This window comes from Colletotrichum higginsianum, chromosome 2 (genome assembly GCF_001672515.1).
Source record: "Colletotrichum higginsianum IMI 349063 chromosome 2, whole genome shotgun sequence".
Classification (NCBI taxonomy): domain Eukaryota; kingdom Fungi; phylum Ascomycota; class Sordariomycetes; order Glomerellales; family Glomerellaceae; genus Colletotrichum; species Colletotrichum higginsianum.
Window position 1 is genome coordinate 4,711,334 of NC_030955.1, and position 12,918 is coordinate 4,724,251.

General features: G+C 55.4%; 3 protein-coding genes across 3 annotated transcripts; 1 reads left to right on the forward strand and 2 right to left on the reverse strand.

The window, feature by feature from the left end:
• Nucleotides 1–720: 720 nt before the first annotated feature.
• On the reverse strand, nucleotides 721–6,419 carry CH63R_03122 (Gelsolin; the record flags this gene model as incomplete). The annotated part of the gene is made up of 3 exons (XM_018298097.1): nucleotides 721–1,086; nucleotides 1,147–5,618; nucleotides 6,269–6,419. The coding sequence occupies 3 exons, from the start codon at nucleotides 6,417–6,419 to the stop codon at nucleotides 721–723; spliced, it is 4,989 nt and encodes a 1,662-aa protein (XP_018162913.1).
• Nucleotides 6,420–8,993: 2,574 nt separating this feature from the next.
• On the reverse strand, nucleotides 8,994–9,537 carry CH63R_03123 (ADP-ribosylation factor; the record flags this gene model as incomplete). Its single annotated transcript, XM_018298098.1, has 3 exons — nucleotides 8,994–9,193; nucleotides 9,289–9,422; nucleotides 9,479–9,537. 3 exons carry the CDS (start codon nucleotides 9,535–9,537, stop codon nucleotides 8,994–8,996), a joined length of 393 nt encoding a protein of 130 aa, XP_018162914.1.
• Nucleotides 9,538–10,727: 1,190 nt separating this feature from the next.
• CH63R_03124 (uncharacterized protein) lies at nucleotides 10,728–12,918 on the forward strand (the record flags this gene model as incomplete). The annotated part of the gene is made up of 2 exons (XM_018298099.1): nucleotides 10,728–12,588; nucleotides 12,650–12,918. 2 exons carry the CDS (start codon nucleotides 10,728–10,730, stop codon nucleotides 12,916–12,918), a joined length of 2,130 nt encoding a protein of 709 aa, XP_018162915.1.

Sequence of the window (12,918 nt, forward strand, 5' to 3'; positions counted from 1 at the left end):
ACTTCGGAAGTTGTTGCTTGGAGGGTGTTAGTCCACGTTAGTCCACGTCCATAGCTATCGGCGTTGATGAAGTTCGTTGCGGAGGATGAGGGGGGTCTCTTCGTTACCGTTGGTACATTAGTGTTTGACGCTGAATTGATCAAGTGTGTCCCCAGCCATGGCCTGGTGTCCCCATTCATATTGTTGTTGTGTCTGGTATGACAGCACCCGCGAGGTCGGGTTGGAAAGCGGACTGAATGATCGCGACGGATGGACGGACTCGCGCAAATCGACAATGTCCTTGCATCACCGAGAGAGTCACTCACTCGCTCACTCTCTGGCGGCCCCAGTCTGTTTATTTCAAATGCGTTCAGTATTTCCCCCATTCACGATGCCGGCCCAACAATGGCCATCGTGGACGATGAATAATGTCCCCAGCAAGCAGCCTGAACCGGTGGGAGTGGTAAAAATATAAATAAACGCCCGTCGCCAACCGCCTCCGTCCTTGTCTCTTCCCCGAACCAGTTGCAAATGCGACAACAATCATGTACAAATACTCTTCCAATCCTCCAACTCTGTACGCACGTGCTGCTCTACCTCCAAGCATTCGGGTATTTGGCAATAGAAAGTGAGCACGCCCATCCGCCGTCCTTCATTGCCTGCTAGCTTTCGAAAACATCATGCGCTGCCCCGTCGCCCCCCCCGTCTCTTTGGTTTGTTTTCCTTGGGAGAACCGATGTTTCATTCACTCATCGCCTGCAGTGCATGGGTGAGGGGAACGACGCGCAGACTCCTGCCGCGCTTCAGCCCGGACGTCTTCTGAGGCATGATGGTCGGGCTGGCCTCGTCCCGCCACTTCCGGAACACGCTTTTTAGGTCTTTCGGAATACCCTCCAACACCACTGTCGAGATGGGGATGAAGGGGCGGTCTTCCATGCCACTGGCCAGAATGGCATACTCCTGTGCGAAATCCAGGGCGTTGCGGAAGGAACCGTACTGGCTCTGCGCCGTTCTGCCGACAATTATGTACATCTCAAAGAATGCATCCAGTACGTAGATGCCCGAGGGATCCAGGTCGGCTTGAGTGAAAGGGCTGATTTCGTAGACCTGCGATTGATGTCAGTCATGATCGATTCATAGACGGTTGATTAGTACGGAACGCCTCACCTGTTGGGCTGCAGACGCGTCCGAGCGGAACAGTCTTTGGCAATACTTGTCGTAATTGGACTTCAACCGCCAGTGGTCGGCGGAATGCGGTTTCGTACCGTCATTGAAGATGGCCCAGAAGCTGTCCGGCTCGCTGCCGTCCTCGATTTCCAGAAGCTCGCCCATCAGGCTCAAGTCCATACCTATGAGGCGGGCGCAACTCAGCTCGTCTACGTCACTTCCCTTGCCCTTCCAAAGATAGCACTTTCCTGACTGCGTAATGAGGAATGGGAACCCGGAGCAGAGACTCGTGGATGAGAAGTTGACCTCGTCGAACACGACCTGGCCGAGCATGCGGCGGCCGCAGAGCATGCTGGGCGCCAACGAGTCAAACTTGGCACCGGTGCCGCGGCGGGTGATGATCATGCCGCCAAGCGCCATGATGAACTCCGGCGTCTCTCTGCCCTGGCGCATCTTGACGACTTTGCCGCCGAGAGAGCGAGCCTCACGGTTGATAAACAGAGCAGCATCTTCCATGGTAGCTTCCGGTACTTCATCGCCGGCCCAGAAGTACACCTCCGTTTCCTTCCTGCCGGCCTCGTTGGTGAAGACGTTGGCGCAGATATACATTTCCCGTTCAAACAGGATGCGCTCATTATGCGCCGGGACGGGGATTTTCTTGCCATCGCCCGTGATCTGGAAGAGTCTTGCGCCCTGGCTTTGGATATCGCGGACACGGGGCTTGTTCATCAATACCTCGGCAGTGTCAAGACGGTATTCTCTTTGCGGTCGCTGTGTGCCAAAGAAGTCGTCCAGCAAGGCCGAGACTTCCGAGCTCGACTTGGTCGGGGATCGGACGGGCGAAGCGACAGGCGTAGGGGACGAAGGTTTCGGCGGGATTGGCAAAGGCCTGGCAGAGCCCCTTGAAGGAGGGGTGCTGGACCTTTGGACCGGGGACGCAGGGTTGTCAAATCGCGACCGTATCTCAAGAGGTGGTGACTGAACGACAGAACCACCAAACATCGCCGCAGCATTCCTGACGGATACCACTGGCTCGCTATCGACCTTGTCGTTCGACTTCTGAGGTGAGCTGGGCCTTGACAAGGGCCGTCCGAAAGTTCTGAGAGGCGCCACATGTGGGCTGTCCGCTTGATCATTGGACGGCGACCGTACAGGAGACCGGATAGGCGACCTAGGTGTAGGTTCGGGCAAGGGTCGTCCAAAGGTCCTGGCAGGAGGGGAAGATTCATCCACGCTATCAGAAAACGACTTCTTTGCAGGGCTTGACGTCGGTTCAGGCAGGGGGCGCCCGAAGGTCTTGACAGGAGAGACTTCCTCAGTCTTCTGTGGTGGGGGACTGAAGGACTTCTCAAAAACCGGCTTAGGCTTGATGCTGGGCATTGTAGCCGAGCTTTGTCTCTTGAGCTCATCGTCCCTCGTCGGGCTCTCCGTCTTAGGTTCTTCTCTCTTCGGGCTATCCGCCTTTGGTTCCTCTCTCTTTGGGCTATCCGCCCTTGGCTCCTCTCTCTTCGGGCTATCCATCTTCAAGCTCTCCCTCTTGGGGCTCTCTGGCTTGGGCGTCTCTTGGTTCTTTTCTTCAAAGAACATGGACACTCTCTTCATGTCCAGCTTTTTGGGTGAACTGGGCTGAGAAGCGGGCTCGTTGGGCTTCTCCTCGAGTTGTTTTATCGGAGAGGATTGGAGCTTCATCGTAGGAGACCGAGATCTGCGCTTTGGAACGGGCTCTTCTTCTTTGGCGGGGAAAATGGGCTTCTCGACCGGAGCCTCAGCAGGCTTTCCGAAGGACTTGAGAGGCGCTGGCCTGTTCTTGGCAGCTGCCTGGGCAGCTATCTGGGCCTGGATGGACGTCGGAGCTTCCCGCTGGGGGCTCTTTGGTTCCTCGGCGACAACAGGTGGCTCTTCCTTCACAGGTGAGGCCACTACTGGGCTAGGCTTGGGCTCGTTTGCCGGCTCTGGGGCGGGAGCGGCGTTGGACAGGCCCTTGGACGATGGGGCCTTTCTCTTCGGGCCGCGAGCACGGCCCTTGGTCATGTGCGTCAGTTGTGGTCCCGGGGCCGTGGGCTCGGTGGTTGCACCGCCGGATTCCTCCGACTTTTCGGCCTCACGTCCTCCGGTAGAAGCCATAGGGGGAGGGCCACGAGCCAGGATTCCCGCAAGCGCAGGGTTGAACCGACCAGCCAAGCCACCAGCAGCGGCACGTCCTTGGAGCCGGGCAGGAGCGTTGGTCTCTTTCTGAAGAGTTGGCGTCGTAGGCCTCGGCTCTGTCGGAGACTGAACGTCAGGTGATTTGTTTGTCGGGGACTTGATCGACGGGGAGCGAAGCGAGGGGATGGACTCGCTCGGCTCGTCCTTGGTCACAAGCTTTGATCGTTCGCTGACAGATTTGCGGTGTTCAATGGCGGAAGGCGATGTCGCTTCTGATCTGCCCGAGATTGACTTGCTCAGGGCATGTCTCTTCAACAGGGCCTCGGGTACGGGGTTTTCCGAAGCATTGGACTTGGCCCGAGTTACGCCTTTGCCTTGGGACTGAGCAGCTTTAAAGTCTTCCTTTTTCTTCATTATCGCCTCCTTGAACTCATCTTTGAGATCACTCGGCTTTGGGCCACCCGTAATGTTCAGGGATGCTTTGCCACGGGAGATGTTCGATTTGAGTTCATCCGGCGCAACGTAGTTTTGCGTCTTTGTCCGGCGCAGATTGCCGAAGACGCTCTGCAACTCATTGGCTGGGTCCTTGGAAGACGCAGCATCTCCGGAGACGTTTCGAGATTTGAGGCCAGCTCTGAAATCCTTCTTTGGAGGTGTTTCGGGCTTGACCTTGGTCACGGCCGGAGTGTCACTGACAGTTGGTCGTTTCGGGATTTCCACGGGAGCGGGCGTTTCTTCCGGCTTCTCCTCACTCGTTGGGCTCTTGATGGTGCTGCCGCGGAAACTCGGGCTGCTGATGCTGCCGCCTGTCTTGTGAGTCTTTACTGGTGCGTAGATGCCCTTGAGCCCACCGACGGACGGCTTCGCTTCTTGGCCGCCCATGGGCGACGACCGCATGAGCCCACCGATGTTGACTTCATGCTTGTTGGATGCCACGGAGCCAGTTCGACCAAGATCAGCACTGGGATTGGCAGCCTTGTGCGCCTTGGCCTTGTTGAGCTCAACCATCCAGGCTGGCTGGTTAGCCGTTGGTGGAGGCTTGGGCTTCGGTGCCTCAGGTTTGTTCAACGCTGTTTCCAACCAGCTCGCCTTCGTAGGGCTCCACCTCCTAGTGTCCATGGTCTTTGAAGGGCTGGATGGCGGCGTCACCTTTTCCTCTTCTTCGTCTCGGGTGTCGGGCTTGGCTTCTGACGTCGGCGGGGCTGTGGCGGGGGCCTTGGGCGTGGTCTCGGTCTCGTCCTGGAATTCCTGGTTGCTGTGGCGCGAAGTAGGGCGGGAGGAAGGGCGAGAGGATGGTCGGGACGCGGGACGAGAAAGAGAGCGAGAGTGGGACGAGCCGGTGGGCGTAGCTGCGCCGTCGCGCATGAACATGCTCTGGGGACGGGACCTAGGCTCGCCGACCCGGCTCGTGGTAGCCGAATCAGCGCGTACGAGCCCCGGGGGCGACGTCACGCTCCATCTCTTGACACTGTCTGACCTCTTCATCATGGCACTCTGGACGAAGCCGCCCATACCCTTGGTAGGCGAGACGGGTCTCGTGGGGGACGCGCGACCTGAGCCCGAGGACAAGACTGACATGCGGCGCTGTGCGACTGTGTCGTTCTCGGATGAAATTTCAGCCGGAGGGTCAAGCCTCTGGGCACTGGACAGCGAGAGTGGGGAACCGAGCCTGTTTTCCTTGGTCGGACTGGAAAGTTCGGGCGGCAGGTCCGTTGAGGAGCTGCGGCTCAAGCCAGGAAGCTGGTGCGCGCGCATGGAGGACATGTCGGTGGTGTCGGTATCCTCGACCTGGGTCTTGCGATTGGCAGCGGAGCCAACGCTTGCACGATCGGGGGTCTGACGGAACCAAGCAGGGTCTTTGGAGCCCAGTGCCTGGGAGATCTGGTCCCTAGAGAAGTTCTGTTCGGTGGCGGAGGAGGGGTCGGACGTGGGGTTCGGCGAGGTCCTGGCCGCATTCTCCGCGGCGACAACGGACAAGGGACGGCTCTTGGATCGATCGGAATGCTGCGAGTTGGGGCGTCTCTGCCACGACAGCGGGCGGGCTCCCTGCACGCCGCCGCCGGTTGGAGACGTCATGCTGAATGGCTTGTTGTCGGCGTCGAGGGGGGAATCGTTCTCCTTGGTGGGGGAGGTCGACAAGCTCTCCATGGCGTCGGGGGCCGGTGTTGCGCGTGAGCGAGAGTGGGGACGAGGGCTGCCGGTTTGTTCGAGGCCAGGAGAGGACAGTCTCAGGTCATCGGAAAGTTGCGCGGTGCTGTTGCCTCGAGACGAAGGTGGTGGGGTATTGGCCGGAGATGATTTCTGAGGGGAAATGGATCGAGCGCGTTCTGTCAATGTCGTCAGAAGGGATGACGAGGGGGGAAGGAAACCAGCAGGATGGAGAAGGGAAAACGGAGGGAAAAGATCTTGCTGTAAAGCACAAAAAGGCGTGTGCAAGGAGACGAGGGGAGGGACAATGGCAAAATTGCAGAAAGTTGTGTGCTGCCGGGTTTCTGACAGCACCAGGCGGATGGGAAAACACGAGACGAGAAAGAGGCCGTGTGTATGTGGTTTGTGGTCATTTGGGAGAGTGAGCGTCAAGGCGTCGAGGGCGTCGCTCGCGTCTCGCCCGGTGTGGTGGCCGTTCCATCCATCAGTAGCTCGCTCAGGCTTCCGCTTCCTGGTCCTTCAGGGCAACCTGAACCTGTACATGGCACGGCACGGCATGGCATGGCACGGCACGGGCACCCCCAGCACGAGCAGATGGATGAATGAGCACGACAACGATACCGAGCAGCAGTATCTGTACCCTAAGCGGGTGGGGGAGGAAGAGAAAAGCAAGCTTACAAAAAGGGCAGAGACAGACAGATAGATAGATAGACAGATAGATGCAGGGCGAGGCAACAGAACAGAGCTGAGCAGCAGTGAGGGAAGGGGAAGGGAGAGATGTGATGTGAGGGGAGGAGGACCAGACATGAGAAACACAGACAAGACGTACCGGCGCGGCGGGCCTGGCGTTCCCTCTTCTCCTGCTGGATCTTCTCGTCGAGTTCGCGTTGGCGGGCGTCGTCTTCTTCGGTGCGACGAGCATTCATCTCCTTGACGTCTTGCAGAAACTTGGAGACGTCGTCCATTGCTTGTTCCGACATGATGAGGCGGGAGGCAGAGTCATGACACGACACGGTTGCGAAGTGGGGGAGGGAATGGAAACAGGTGGTTCTGTCTTCTGTATGCGCAGGATTACCCCCGGTTAGAATTGTATGTCGTGGCAAGAGGAGCAGGTAAGGTAGTGAGGTCCTTGTTGGAGAAGGATATGTTGTCTAATTTTTTGCCGTCCCTCTTTCGGTTTTGCGTCCACCTCACCTTTGGGACTCGGTCTGCGGTGGGATGGGATGGGATGGGATAGGATAGGTAGGACAGGATGGAGGTACCTTGCGTTCGTCACCTTTTGGATGGAATGGGATGGATGGCGCTAAGAGTGGGCAGTTGCGCCAAAGCAAGGTACTACGCACTAACTACCCAAGCGGAGCAGAGGCGGCGGCGGAGACGGCGCGGGCAAGGAACCCCAAGGCAACCAACTTCAGTCTGTGTGTCTGTGTTTTGTCTGTACAGCAGTGCAGCGGTGCAGCACAGCGGGGAAGCTCTGTCACTCTGGTTACAGAACACCTAGACTAGCAGATACGCGCAGACTGACTGGAAGTGGTTCCGAGTGTCTGGCGAGGGTGGCGGCGGCGGCGGGGGTAAGTTAGAAACCCGGAGGTTCAGGGTGCTGCGTTGTTGGGGATTGTTTTGTTTCGAGGAAACCTGGCTGAGAGGTCAAAGTAAACAGGGAGAAAGAGAGAAGGATGCGAAGTTGCGTATCCGTAGCTACGGCGGACAGAGGGGAAGGACCTGCAGCGGCGGTACTTTGGCTGACGAACGAAGAGTTTGAAGGAAGCAGATTTTTATTTGGACACACGGCGCAGCGGCGAAGAGGCCGGCACAGAGGCCGACGGTTCGCCCTCCGGATGCTGCTGCTGCTGCTGCTGCTGTTGCTGTGCTCTCGCACTCGTGCTTGTGCTGCTACTAGAGCTGTGCCCTGCCATGCCATGCCATGCCATGCCATGTCAATTGGGCAGATTGTACGTCAGGTAAGGTACCGTCAGGCGTAGCGCCGCATCCAATAATCTCGCAGAGTTGGCACAGACATCCACCTCGTGCGCCTAGCGATGAATGGTTTGATCCAAATTGAGCGCAATGTCAACAATGGCCTTCCCCCTCCCTGTCCCTCTCCCTCCGTCTTCCTTCGACAACGCCCAGAACATTTCTTTGGTCGTGCGTCTTCTTCTGCTTCGACTCCAGCCTTTGAGCTCTTTGTTTTCTTAAAAGCGTCTGGCACTACTGCTGTCGAGACCTACCGTCCCCTATTTCAGCTCGCCGCCCCGAGCCCACCCTCGACGAGTCGAGAGTCAGACATAGGTAGCTAGAAACGAGGACCAAAACAAACAGGGTACGTATCCGAGACGCATGGATCATTTTCTACTCCACACTCGCAACCCCTGTCTCACGATTGGACAGGCGGGTTCCCCGTACCTGAGGTCGTCCACCTCACTGGCCCATCTGCGCCGTTTCAATCACGTCGTTTCAACCCATGATAACCGAGGGGATGAACCCGGGCATCCGCGTTTCTTGAAGACTTTGAAAAACGCACACCAAATTTCTCTCCGGCGAATGACAGGAATGAAAATGATTCTGCTTCAAGAGGTCAGGCATACAGCCTGCCCGCCCAGCAGACAACTGATGAGAGCAGCCACCGGCAGTGCTCTGCAGGCGGCATGCAAATGTACTTAACATACATCCGCAGCATGCGGCGCGCGATGGCCTGTTGGCCCGCTCGTATTTCTGCTTCTCGGGCACCATCGGAGCAGCAGGCCAGGGTCCCCGATTGTCAGCACCAAGACGCATCACCACATACACCACAAGGCTGCCTACCTACCTACCTTGGGTGTGTAGGTAATCAAACAACCCCAATCCACAAAAGCTGCCCCTGTTTCTCAGCCTCAGGGATAGATTACGATTGCGATGCGAACAATGCTGTGGAATGAATGCCACCCCCTATTCCTCCCTCGTGTGTGTGGTCTCTTTCGCACACTCGAGCGTCCCATCTACCTCTCACCATAGCAAGACGTCGATCCCGACCCCCGAACCCACCACAGACCTTCAGGCGCGCTCCTCTCCCGGGGTCGCCCTTCTGGAACACGATTGGAACTCCCTGCCTTTGGCCATTCATATTGTTATTATTTTTTTTAATTTTTTTTGACCCAGCGACCGTTATGCGCGCGTCGACCTTGTCCTGGGTATCCCAACTTCCAACTCGGGGGTGTGCTGCTGGCTGGATGAGCGTGGCATCTCTGCCATCGACCCCAAAACAAGCCCTCTGGCACTCAGTACAAAAAGAGCCTCTTCTTTGCATCGTCCACAACCCAAGCTAGCCCTTCCTTGAGGTTGGTGCCCGTCATGGCACTGCATCGTAAGACATGCCAGTGATGCGTCCTAATCGCCTCCAACTGCAGCCCCTGGAAGAGAGAGATGTCAGCCAAATCTCCGACAAAGTTGTCAAGGAGCGTGTCAATATCCGAACCTGTAGTATCTCCTGCTCGCTCATGCATCCGTTTACGTCCGTCTTGTTGGCAAAGACAAGCAGACTCGCACCAGATAGCCGCTGCGAACCGGTCGGGGGTCAGTTAGCACGCCAGGATCGCGCCTGCTCCAAACAGGTCGTTGGAAGGCGGACGAACCTCTTCTTGGAGGAGACCATGCAACTCTTCTCTACAATCTTCGATTCTCAATCGATCAGTGGCGTCGACAACCCAGATCAGCGCATCCGTCTTCTCGAAGTAGTTGCGCCAATATGAGCGCAGCGTCTTCTGGCCTCCAACGTCCCCTGTTTCGGTCAGACAGCTGGCTCCAAAGCATTACGTGCGCACGCCATACATATGTTTAGCTTGTATCTGGCCCATTGTTAGCTGTGCAATTGACGACTGGAGGGCGTGACCCAATACCCGTCGTAGTCGATGGTCTTGATGATAAAGCCCAGAGTTGGGCTCACTGTGTTGACGTCTTCACCCATAATCTTCTTGACTATCGTCGTCTTCCCAGCATTGTCAAGACCTCTATGCGATGTCATCAGCAAAGATGTACGGCAAGCATACAGGGGTTCCCAACCAACAGCATAAGGATGCGCATCTCCTTGTCCTTGAGACGCGCTTTTCTGAGGATGGACAACATTTTAGTCGTAATCGAAGGACTTATCCCCTGGGCAGATCTCGACTACAGGCGGCAAGTTGGAGAAATTAGGCTTCTTGGGTTGCTCATGATGCCGCACCTGTCCTATTGCAGTTGACAGGAGCCGGTGCCCGCATCCAGACTGTCTGGCGACCCCCTGACGGCTGTCAATGATCACGTGATTATGTCTCGGTGACGGTCAACCTAGATCCAGTAGATGCCGCCCCGCCAGCGCATCTCACCGAGCTTACCGAGTCTGCTCACCGTGATCAACGACGTCCGCCGCCAATTTCTGGCGGTGTTCTAACCAAGCTCATGCTTGTAGCTTCATGCGCAATTCGTACGGCCTGAATGGAGACTATCATATTGTTGATATATACATCATCTGTAATCGCTGGCAGCCGTGAACAATACTTTGTGCAACATCACGAAGTCATCTGTGGTAAATATGTTTAGACTACCTACAAACAGTGTTAATGAATGTCTCGTCACAAAGCACAAAACCATCTCAACCTAACAATACTTTGGCTAGATATCATAAAATTCTGGCCAGTGGTGGTGCTTGGAAGAAGTTGAGAGGAGGAAGGAGCGACAGTAAGTTGAGCAGAGGAGGAAGGCCCTACTGCACCTGGACAAATGCTCCTACCTGTTTTGGGCACCAGTCTGTTGTGTAAATATTTTCTTCTCTAAAAAGTCTGGCTTACTACCAAATCTTCTTCTCCCTCAAGCTCATATCAACTTTCATTCTTCCTATCCTCTCGCCACATAGTCTTCAACCATACACATCAACTGGTCTTCGCACGCACCTCAGGACACACAAAAAGAAGAGAGCGCATCACATATACTGAAATCGCCTTGTAGGCCTCTTCTAAGTCAGTCTTCCACCAACAGGCGCGCCTTCTCACTATTTTTAGTGATTCACGCCAATTTCCTGAGCACCGGAAGCTGATAGCCCTTTGCAGTTCAAGAACAACACGTGCACACGCATGCAATTTTTTCTTCTCACTTTTTTCACACTCACACATTCTCACACAAACACATACAAACGCCTGTGAAAAACGAAGAGCCAGTAAGTGAATTAATGCGCAGGTTTTTTGTATAAGATATTTTCAAAAGCCTTTACTAACCTGTCCTTCATTAGACAGCTCCAACAAACTCTTTGAGGAAGCTCACTACCACAGCTGCCATCAATAATGTCAACCCAAGACCAGAAAAGAGATGCCAAGATGAAGACTGCCGACAGCAGAAGCTACCGAAAGCATGATAAGGACCATCATGACGGTGGCAGAAGTGCACACTTCAACCAGCCAGGCAGCCCTTACCCTCGTGCCTCTAACAAAGCGCACCATCACCAGAGCAACTCCAGCCAGTCTACGGCTCGCTGGTCCTCCCAAGGCGTGAGCGAGCGGAACACCGGGAAAAATGCCCAAAATAAGGCTTCATTGTCCTGGAAGAAACCTATTAGACCTAGTGAGCCCAGCAAGCGGACTACCTCGATCCGTTGGGCTAAGGATCTTCCAGTTCCAGACAGGAAGCGGTCTCCCCCTTCTTGGAACGAAACAGTGTCCAGCCCAGAGGCTGCACAAGCAGCTACTGAATCTGAAAGCAGCGTCTCTGAATTCCATGTCACACAGCAATCGTTTGCAGTGAGCAAGAGCTCCCAGAAGACGTGGAAGAAGCAGGAGGTTGAGGTTGTTACCAAACGCCAGACGACCCAGAAAGGCGAAGACAAGAAGCATGATACAGCGGCTCAACAACCATCGACCACATACATCCCTCCTCACCTACGTATGATCAACGAATACGTCCCTCCTCATTTGCGCATGATCAAGACTAAGCCCGATGTTGAGGTTGACGCCCAAAATCTGGAGTACGAAAACCCAAACAGCATGAGCTATGATGCCGATTCCGACACGGAATCGGCCGAGCCCGCCAAGAGTTCAACGCCCCTAACTCCAATGGCTCTGAAGGAACTCCCAGAGAGACTAGGAGTGGAACTTAAGTCCAAGAAGAGTCATCCGTCCATGGATGTCAGTGTGGCGGGCGACACCACGTCAAGCGATGAGCGTGGCTCGAGACGCTCCAGCACTCCCTCCGACAAGACGAATGGCCTTATTTGTAATGGGTCCACCTCCGCGTCTTTCCAAGCCTGGATCAACAACCTGCCTGCGGACTCAGCCAGCTCGTTTCTTGACGAGATTACCAACCATCATCATCACGACATTGACCCAGCGAATGGACAGCTCTTGGAACGAGTCGAGCAGCCCGAAACTATCGTCGACTACGATGAGGAAAAGAAAATGAGGGGTTCGATGATTCATCGTCGTCGTGACTGGACCAGCAACTTGTTCGTCTATCGTGAGATAAACGTTCGCGAAGACTACATGCGTCGTCGTCAGGAGAACCTGGAGCGTCGCAGCTTGCCTGCACGAGATGATGAGCCGACCCAGATTGCAACCACGTCAAACGACAATGCAGTTTCCGTCGTGAAGGAGAAAAGGCTGCTGGACGACTGTGTCTTACGACCAGCTCAGCTTATCGACGCCAGTGGCTGCTCGCAGATTTACAACGCGGCCGTGGCCGACCATGACCACGAAATTGTCGACACCGTCCAAACCTCGGCCCGCCGATTCGAATACATGATTGATGAGTGCCAGAGAGAGAAACTCCCGTTCGTGGTCGCAATCAAGCAGAGAGCCGATCTGACGGATGCCAAAAATTGGCCCTCTCAGGACGCATACCGACAGTACATGAAGTGGAAAAAGTCAGCGTCACAGGAAGACGAGTCCACGGAAAACAACATCTGTGGTTTCGCATATCTGAAACCATACGAGAAAGGAATCACAGGACTCGCCGGCAACTCATCTCCCACGGTCAAGGCCACCGTCTTTGTCGGCCTGGAGCATCGTCGTGGTGGGATCGGCAGTGCTCTGATCCATCAGCTCTTGGCGCAGACCTCGATCTTGTACAACAGCCACGCTATCGAATACAAATGGGAGGACCCTGCAGCCGAAGAAGACTCTTTCAACACGCCAGACTTCCGCAAGATTCATCGTAAGTCTCCCACCACACTTGAAGCGACATCATTCTCAACCGTTCAACTGACACTTGACAGGCATCATCGCTCACACTATGCTCAACAGTGAGGGTGAACAGCATTCCAAATGGGTTGAAGAACTCATGACCTCGTTCCAGTTCGAGAAGGCCGGTCAAGTTAGCCAAGTATACGAGGTGTACTCTCCTCACGGGGTTGAGTGGTACGACCAAGTCGTTTGGCAGCACTGGGCGAACAAGATTGACACAGCCCGCAACGCTTACGCGGGCGACGAGTCCGAGTGTTCCTACGATTACCCGGGAAAGCTTCAGTCTCCAAACTACCGCTGA